General features: G+C 61.8%; 1 protein-coding gene across 1 annotated transcript in view; it reads left to right on the top strand.

Annotated features, from left to right (window-relative positions):
- The first annotated feature begins 337 nt into the window (after positions 1-337).
- MYO15A (myosin XVA) overlaps positions 338-9,387 on the top strand; it is a 64,212-nt gene continuing 55,162 nt past the window's right edge. Inside the window, 7 exon segments of the mRNA XM_033196432.1 lie at positions 338-2,390; positions 2,393-3,924; positions 5,981-6,063; positions 6,666-6,729; positions 7,534-7,643; positions 7,987-8,061; positions 8,271-8,365. Of these exon segments, the coding sequence (XP_033052323.1) occupies positions 338-2,390; positions 2,393-3,924; positions 5,981-6,063; positions 6,666-6,729; positions 7,534-7,643; positions 7,987-8,061; positions 8,271-8,365 (4,012 nt within the window).

The raw sequence follows: 9,387 nt of genomic DNA, 5'->3' as shown, positions 1-9,387 counted from the left end.
GAGCACTGATGTTGCCATGACAACTCCGAGGCAAGAAAGTCTTCCCCAGCACAGGCCTCATAGGCAGCCTTCCCCATCCCGGTAAACAACACCCACACACTTTCCACCACTGCTCTAGGGTGAAACCCAAGGCGCTCTAGAGGAGATGAATTATGGATCCGCCCTCCCGGAATCCTGGCTCAGCCCTCCCCACGCCATCCGGGACCAGTCCAGTCTGCTCCCAGCCCGAGGAGGCCGCGTGTCCAGCCGCGGGCAGGAGACCGAGCAGGTCCCTGTGTCTCCAAGTCCCTGAGCCCGTGACACCGGCCCCAGGCCCGGTAGAGAGCAGGCAGCCACCATGGCGAAGGAGGAAGATGATGAGAAGAAAGCCAAGAAAGGGAAGAAGGGGAAGAAGGCACCAGAGCCGGAGAAGCCCAAACGGAGCCTGAAGGGGACATCGCGGCTCTTCATGGGCTTCCGCGACCGCACACCCAAGATCTCCAAGAAGGGCCAGTTCCGCAGCGCCTCGGCCTTCTTCTGGGGCCTCCACACCGGCCCCCAGAAGACCAAGCGCAAGAAGAAGGCCCGCACAGTGCTCAAGTCCACGTCGAAGCTCATGACGCAGATGCGCATGGGCAAGAAGAAGCGGGCGATGAAGGGCAAGAAACCGTCCTTCATGGTGATCCGCTTCCCAGGCCGCCGTGGCTACGGCCGCCTTCGGCCGCGCGCCCGGTCGCTCAGCAAGGCGTCCACCGCCATCAACTGGCTCACAAAAAAGTTCCTCCTCAAGAAGGCCGAGGAGTCGGGCAGCGAGCAGGGCACGGTGGACGCCTGGCTGCAGCGCTCGAGCTCTTGCATGGGCTCCCGCAAACTCGCCTTCCCGTCCGGTGCCGAGATCCTGCGGCCCGGGGGCCGGCTCCGGAGGTTCCCCCGCAGCCGCAGCATCTACGCGTCAGGCGAGCCCCTGGGCTTCCTGCCCTCCGAGGACGAGCCCCCCCCGTTCCATCACTCGGGTTCCCGTAAGTCGCTGTACGGGCTTGAGGGTTTCCAGGACCTGGGCGAGTATTATGACTATCACCGCGATGGCGACGACTACTATGACCGGCAGTCACTCCACCGCTACGAGGAGCAGGAACCCTACCTGGCGGGCCTCGGCCCCTACAGCCCGGCTTGGCCACCCTACAGTGACCACTACTATGGGTACCTGCCCGAGGACCCCTACGACTACTACCACCCTGACTATTATGGTGGCCCCTTTGATCCAGGGTACACCTACAGCTACGGCTATGGCTACGACGATTACGAACCCCCATATGCACCCCCGTCGGGGTACTCGTCTCCTTACAGCTACCACGATGGGTACGAGGGTGAGGCGCACCCATATGGCTACTACCTGGATCCCTATGCACCGTACGACGTGCCATACCCGCCCTATGACCTCCCGTACCACACTCCCTACGATGTACCCTACTTTGATCCCTACGGGGTCCCCTACACCGTCCCGTATGTCGAAGGCGTCTATGGCGGTGGGGACGAGGCCATCTACCCTCCCGAGGTGACCTATTTTTACCCAGAGGAGTCGACCTCGGCCTTTGTGTACCCCTGGGTACCACCTCCCATCCTGTCGCCCCGCAACCCGTATGCCCACCCCATGGATGACATCGCCGAGCTGGAGGAGCCGGAGGACGCGGGCGGGGAGCGTCAGGGGACCTCTTTCCGCCTGCCCAGCGCCGCCTTCTTCGAGCAGCAAGGCATGGACAAGCCCGCCAGGTCCAAGCTGTCCCTCATCCGCAAGTTCCGCCTCTTCCCGCGACCCCAGGTGAAGCTGTTTGGGAAGGAGAAGCTGGAGGTGCCCCTGCCACCCTCTCTGGATATTCCTCTGCCCTTAGGGGATGCGGACGAAGAAGAGGACGAGGAGGAGCCGCCCCCGGTGCCCGCTGTGCCCTACGGCCACCCTTTCTGGGGCTTCCTCACGCCGCGCCAGCGCAACCTCCAGCGCGCGCTGTCGGCCTTCGGCGCCCACCGGGGCCTGGGCTTCGGCCCCGAGTTTGGCCGCCCCACTCCTCGCCCTGCCACCTCGCTGGCGCGGTTCCTCAAGAAGACGCTGTCGGAAAAGAAGCCCATCCCGCGGCTCAGGGGCAGCCAGAAGGCCCGGGCGGGCGGCCCCGCGGTCAGGGAGGCGGCCTACAAACGCTTCGGCTACAAGCTGGCTGGCATGGACCCGGAGCGGCCCAGCACGCCCATCGTGCTGAGGAGGGCCCAGCCACGCGCTCGCAGCCGCAACGACGCGCGCCGCCCTCCCGCGCCCGCGCCCAGGACGGTCTCCCACTGGAGCGCGCTCCTGTCCCCGCCCGTGCCCCCGCGGACCCCCAGCCCCGGGTCCCCGCCTGCGCCGCCCCTCTCCCCGGTGCTCCGGGCCTGCCCCGGCCGGCCTCGCCCTACGGCTCCCTCCGCCGCCACCCGCCGCCCTGGGCCGCCCCAGCGCATGTGCCCCCGGCGCCGCAGGCCAGCTGGTGGGCCTTCGTGGAGCCCCCTGCCGTGAGTCCGGAGATGCCCCCCGACCTACTGGCCTTTCCCGGGCCCCGACCCTCGTTCAGGGACTCTCGCGGGCGAGGGGCGGCCTTCGGCTTCCCCGGGGCCTCCCCACGGGCGTCGCGGAGGCGAGCCTGGTCACCACTGGCCTCGCCCCAGCCCTCGCTGAGGAGCCTGCCGGGCCCCGGCTACCGCTCACCCTTGGCGCCTCCGTCGCCTCAGCTGTCCTTGCGCGCCGGCCCCTTCCAGCCGCCCTTCCCGCCCCCGGCCCGCCGGCCCCGCTCGCTGCAGGAGTCCCCAGCCCCACGAAGAGCCGCGGGGCGCCTGGGCCCACCCCGCTCGCCGCTGCCGGGCTCACCCAGGCCGCCCTCGCCGCCCCCGGGGCTGGGCCACAGCCCGCGGCGCCGCTCCCTGAATCTGCCCTCGCACCTCCCGCACACGTGGCGGCGCCTCAGCGAGCCACCCACTCGGGCTGTGAAGCCGCGAGTGCGCCCGCCCTTCCACCGATCGCCCGGGGCGGGAGCCGGGGCCCGGCGGGCGCCCCTGGAGCACCGGGAAAGCCTGCGAGAAGCCGAGGACTCAGAGGTGCCCTGGACGGTGCCCCCGCTGGCCCCCCTCTGGGACGTGGACATGCCTCCCACCCAACGTCCACCCTCCCCCTGGCCAGGAGGTGCAGGCAGCCGCCGAGGCTTTTCCAGGCCACCCCCTGTGCCGGAAAACCCCTTTCTCCAGCACGTAGGCCCTGTGCCATCCACCACCCTCCAGCCTGAGGATGCAGCTGCTGATATGACCAGGGTCTTCCTGGGCAGACACCATGAGCCGGGTCCTGGACAGCTCACCAAATCAGCTGGCCCAACCCCTGAGAAGCCTGAAGAAGAGGCCACCCTGGGAGACCCCCAGCTGCCAGCAGAGACCAAGCCTCCAATCCCAACACCTCCCAAGGATGTCACACCTCCCAAGGATGTCCTCCCAGAGCAAAAGACATTAAGGCCCAGCCTCTCATACCCACTGGCTGCGCGTGAGCAGACCAGGGCCACGTGGCCACCATGGCACCGCTGGGGGACACTGCCCCAAACCGCAGCCCCCTTGGCCCCAGAGCCCCTGCCCAAGGGGGGTGAGCGGCACCAGGCAGCCCCTGGGCGTTTTGCTGTGGTCATGCCTCGTGTGCAGAAACTGAGCTCTTTCCAGCGAGTTGGGCCTGCAGCCCTGAAGCCTCGAGTCCAGCCAACCCAGGACCCCAAGCCAAGAGCCTGGGGTCTTCGCTGGTCCTGCCTCTGGCTTCGGGCAGATGCCTATGGACCCAGGCCACGAGAACACGCCCACCCCCAGTCCTGTCACCTGGGCCCTGGAGCCGCCTGCCTGTCCCTTAAGGGCTCCTGGGAGAAGGTCGGCCCCCCAAGCTGGCGGAACAAGGTATGGGGGCACAGATTACAGGGAGGGTTTGAGGGTTCTGGCCTAGGAAACAGGGCAAGAGAGACAGCCTGAGGAGCTCTGTGCAATCTTGGAGAGCGGCTGCCTGCTGGGGACTCAGTCTCTGGGTCTATAAGTTGGGGAGAACAGCCTGCACCTCCCAGAACCTCTGGAGGGTTGAACAAGGGGATACCCAGCACAGGCAGGCACAGGACAGAGACGTGGGAAACGGCTTCCAGGTCGCTCTGGGGAAGGATCTTTGTTCATCTCAGCCTGGGTCCTGGGCAGCCCTGCCCTGATCCAATCTGGATGACAGGTCTGGCCCTAACTTCCCCTCAGATATTTTAGCCAAACCAGATGTGAAACTGCAAGGCATGCCTATCCATCCTGTTCCACCGCACATCCAGGTCTGTGCGGTTCCTCCTATCTTCTACTGACCCTGCCCCAAATTAGAGCCTCCTCTTTCCTCAAGGTTTTTGCTGCCCTTTGAAGTCCCCTGGGCTGCAGGATTCTGGAATAGGTCAGGGTGAGGGGCTCAGGATCCAACCCTCCAGCCTCCTCATTGCACAGAGGGAAAACTGAACCAGGAGTCCTTCTGGAACCCCATGTGGGGTACAGGGTAGGCAGCCCTTCTGAGGGGTGCCCAGCCCATGCCTGCCTGCCACACTCAAGGTGGAACTCGAGCCTGATGCTGGGTGGCCCTTGGCCAGGGTGCGTGGTCACCGGAGCCTCTCCCGGGATGCCGGGGTGGTGGGCGGGGCAAGCAGGGGCGGCAGGTGCGTCTCAGCCTCTGCAGACTGTGCCCAGCGGAGCGGGCAGCCAGCCGGGCCCAACAATGGCAACTGGGGCAGCCTGGCTGCTGGGGGGGCCCTGGCCCCGGCGGCGGGTGCCCCGTGCCGTGTGGGCTGCAGCATTGCGGGAGAGGTGCGCAGGGCGCCTAGGGGTGACGGGCAAGGATGCCTGGGCCCTGCTCACCCTGGAATACGTGAGTGGCTGAATTATTCAGGGTCTGAGGCTGCTGGCAAGCACGTGGGCAGATGGGTGGGCTAGAGGCCAGGGCAGAAAAGGTGATACTCGCTGTGCCCTACTTAGCAGCCCAGCGACAGGCATGCAGGGCTCCCTCCTGGTGTCCTCTTTCCTCACCTGCTCAGGGTGCCACTGGGATTGGAGAGGCTGAGGGTGCACATGTGTGTGCTCCCAGTTGTGTGGATCCTGCGCAGGCCTGCATGCCTGAGCATGTGTGCGCTTGTATACCATGGCCAAATGACGAAAGCTGGTGTATGAGGTCTGAGCAGATGTGGCATCCCTGGGGGTCAGGGTTGTTTGCCCACCCGCTGCCCATGTGCAGAGAGGAGACCCTGCAGCCCAAAGATGGCATCAGGACTTCCATTCTCCAGACCCCCAGGGTAGGGAGGGACCCAGCTGTGCACCCAGATGTATGTGCCAAGTGGACAGGTAGAGTATGTGCCTGCACACTATGTGCCTCTAGCCAGGCCCCACAGGCCTGCATGTGTGCCCACAGGCCTACAAGAACACCTGTGTGCCTGGGAGTTGTATGAGCTGTAAATGCCATTGAGCATGGGTTCATATGCAGGTCTCTACACGTTTTCCCCGGGATAAGCATGGGGGTGTGGTGCTAAGACAGTCTCCATCTCTGCCCTCCTGGAGGCTCCATGCATCAGGTCACAAGTGTCCTTTTGAGTTGTCACACAAACCAACACGTGGGGTCTGCTGGTGCTGGGACAGCTGCAGTTGGGAGGGAGCTGGCACATGCACCCATGTACCTGCTCATGCCTTTGCTCACCCCCCAGGGCAGGACACTTAGGAGCTCATGGGAGTGCCTGCCTGGGCACTGAGGGCATGCGTGTGTCTCATGTGTGAGGGTTGCATGCAGGTTCCGGGGGCCACAGCATTCTGTAATGAGGAGACTTGCAGGACCCACCTGGCCTTGGGGTTCCCTCCCCAACAATGGTAGCAGGCCCCAGGTATGACCAAGCCAGGGGCCAGTGGGGGCGGGGGACGCCCTTCAAACTGCAGGCACAGCCTCTCTCTCACACAGATGCACTCCATCCGAAACCTGCCATCTGTGCGGTTCCGCGAGCAGCACAGGGAGGATGGTGTGGAGGACATGACACAGCTGGAGTGAGTGGGCAGGGCTGGCGGGGTCAGCACGGTGTCACCATGGGGTCCCCACCCTCCCAACCAGAGCGGCTCCTCCTGCAGTTGCCTCTTACCTCCCAGGACATTTTCAGAGCCTCAGTCATGAAGTGTCACAAAGGCTAAATGTGGTGTGCTTTGTGAGTTAGATGGACTTTGGTTCAAATCCTAGCCCCACCACTCACTAGCTGGCAGACCTTGGACAAATCGCTTTGCTTCTCTGAGCCTCAGTTTCTCATCCACAAAATGGGAGTGGGATGGCTGTGGTGAGGATGCCGGTACATTGGAGGTGCTCAAAACAAGAGGGCCGCGTTGGTCAGCATCATTATCTAATCATGGTGATTACATAAGAGTGTCCCCCAAACCCCCAATGAAGTAGGTACAATGATTATCATACCCACTGGACAAATGAAGAAACAGGCACAGACAGGTGAAGTAATTTGCCCAAGGTCTCCTAACTGGTTGGTGTCAGAAACAGGACTTGAACTCAGGCCTATCTGATCAAGGCACTGCACTGAGTCAGGGAGGGAGACTCAGGCCAGAACCAGCCCTGGGGGCGCTGACGGCTTCTCTCTGTGCCCTTCTAGAGACCTCCAGGAAACCACTGTGCTGTCCAACCTCAAGATTAGATTTGAACGGAACCTCATCTACGTAAGACCTAGGGCTGGCCCTGCCCTGGGCCTAGGTCAGGAAGGCAGCTGCCTCCTGGGGCCGGGTGGGATGCACAGATTTCTCTTGTGGGCCCTAGCCCCTGTGGCCTCTGGTTTGAACTCTGAGTTTCTGTCATTTCAGCATAGAATGCCAGAGCCTAGAACTAAAATCTGAAGTCTTAAAACACAGTCTTAGAATGGTGGATGCCAGAGGCAGAAAGCTGGAGACAGAGAATCCAGAAATACGCGACACCCCCACCACCCGGGACCTGACAGATAGAACTTCCAGAGTCCTAGAATCCATAGACCTGGACCCCAGAGTGGGGATGGTCAGAGGGGTTGGAGGGGAGCCTCTGACCTGAGAATGACAGAACAGAGGGCCAGGGGCCCAGAGCCAGTGTGGAAGACAAGGACACCCGGAAGGGCTCTGGCCACATCAGGATCCCCTGAGTTCCCCAACTACCCACTCCAGGCAGTGGAGGTTTGCCCTCAACAGGAGCCAAAAGTTCCTGGAGCCTGGGTCCAGCTATGAACAAATGAAGTAGGCAGGAGCCCACCCACGATCGTGGCTGTGGGGTTTTACTCACTCCAGACTCCTCTGAGCTCAGCCTGCTGCAATGCCTGAGATTCCACTGTTAGAGCACATAGCCCCGCAAGCTGGTAGAGGGCTCTAGATGGGAATCCTGAGTCCAGGCAGCCAGATATCTGTCTGGATGGAAACAGAGAGCCAGGCTTCCAGCGTAGGGGAAGGAGGGACACAGGTCTGCAAGGAGCCATGACGCTGAGGCCACCGTCTGGCCAGCAGACATACATCGGGAGCATCCTGGTGTCGGTGAACCCATACCAAATGTTTGGAATCTATGGGCCGGAGCAGGTGCAGCAGTACAATGGACGGGCCCTGGGAGAGAATCCCCCGTGAGTGTCTCGGGGGCGGGGGGGGGCTGCCCTGAAGTCTCTTGGGCCCCTCTTTCCCCTGCTGTGCCAGCCTGGATCTCAGCTGCACTCCAGCCATGAGTCAGAGGTAAATGGGGAAAGGCAGCCCACCTACTCAATCTGACAGTCTCACCCCAGGTAGGGCCACAGCCACAGGTTGGAGGGCACTGTGGTTCAGACCAGGATGGGGGTGGGAGCATTCCCCCAACAGGTTGAGGGGTGGGCCGGATTGACTGTTTGACTGGATACGGATGCTCCCTGCCCAATCCCTGGGAGGTTTGGGAGCTTAGAGGCAGGGGCCGGCTCCAATGACCTTTCTCCCCAGGCACCTCTTTGCTATTGCAAATCTCGCCTTCGCCAAAATGCTCGATGCCAAACAGAACCAGTGCATAATCATCAGGTGAGCGGGCTGCCTTTACGTGGGGGATAAATGGGGGACCTTAGGTAGCAGGCCTGCATCTGTCCAGAACTGCTGTGGGAACTTGGAAGATTGCCTCATACCTCTGGGTTGGCCTGCTGAACATATCCTCTTGCTTCATGATGGGGGTCAGGGTGCACCAGAAGAGGCAGTGAAAGGTTGGAACTCACTCTGCCCCTTTGCTCGGTCAGTGGAGAGAGCGGCTCTGGCAAAACTGAGGCCACTAAGCTGATTCTGCGCTACCTGGCCGCCATGAACCAGAAACGGGATGTCATGCAGCAGGTGAGTCTACTTGTCTCCCCAGGACCCTAGGTTGAGCACCCTTTGATAAGCACACCTCATGTACCCCCCAAGAGGCAAGGCTCCTTGGCCTACTAGAAAGATGGGGAGGCTGAGTTCCAGAAGGGGGCCTTGCCCAGGGCTGCTTTTTCTGCCACCCGTCCCAGGGGTGTGCCTGCCTATGCTTCCGTGGCAGCTCCTGGTTCCAGCCCTCCAGGTCCAGTTCAGAGTGGAGACCACATAGGGAAGGGGAGTCATCCCATCTCTCCCACCTGGCCTCACCTTCCTGGTCATGGCCCTGGGGCCACCATATTCTCATACTCAGAAGCTATGCAGCTCCCAGCTATCAAGAAGCAGGGCAGGCCTGAGTGTGGGTTAGGCAGTAGATGCCAAGCCAGAGTCTGCAGGATTGGAACTTTGCTGACAAAGACAGTGCTAAGCTCTCTGAGCCTGAGAATGGTAGAACCCCATCCATTCCCTCAGTAAAGATCTACTGAAGACCTACTGTGTGCAAGGCCCAGGCTAGGCACTGGGGAGGAGTAGCGGCAACTCAGGCAAATGTTCACACCCTCATGGGAACTTTATTCTAGTGGCGGAGGCGGGAAGAAAAATATATATACACATATACAAGTAAATTATATGTATGTGAAAGGGTAGATGGTGAGTTGCGGAGGAAAAAAGTGGAGAGAAGGGTGGGGAGTGTTGGGGGTTGCAATCATAAGTGTGGTGGTCAGAGTAGGCTGTACAGAGAAGACAAGAGAGTGGGCTCTGGGAATGTCTAGGGGAACAGTGAAGAGGCGAGGGAGGAGCGCCTGCAAAGGCCCTGAGGTGCAAGCAGGTTGGGTCCAGGCACAGGTCAAAGCCAGCCAGCAGCCTATAGAAGACAGACTGGGGTGTGAGAGGGAGAACTGTCGGAGGGTGACCCCAGACATTCGCTCTGAGCCATAGGCAGCACAGAGGCAGGCTGGGCAGTGGAGGAGGGGCAGGTTTGTTGAGAAGAGGTGTCTGCTAGGCATGTGCACAGAGATG

This window comes from Trachypithecus francoisi, unplaced genomic scaffold (assembly GCF_009764315.1).
Source record: "Trachypithecus francoisi isolate TF-2019V2 unplaced genomic scaffold, Tfra_2.0 Contig01665, whole genome shotgun sequence".
In the NCBI taxonomy this organism is placed as follows: domain Eukaryota; kingdom Metazoa; phylum Chordata; class Mammalia; order Primates; family Cercopithecidae; genus Trachypithecus; species Trachypithecus francoisi.
The sequence above is the reverse complement of the archived record's forward strand: the minus strand, read 5'-3'. Positions and strand labels throughout refer to the sequence as shown.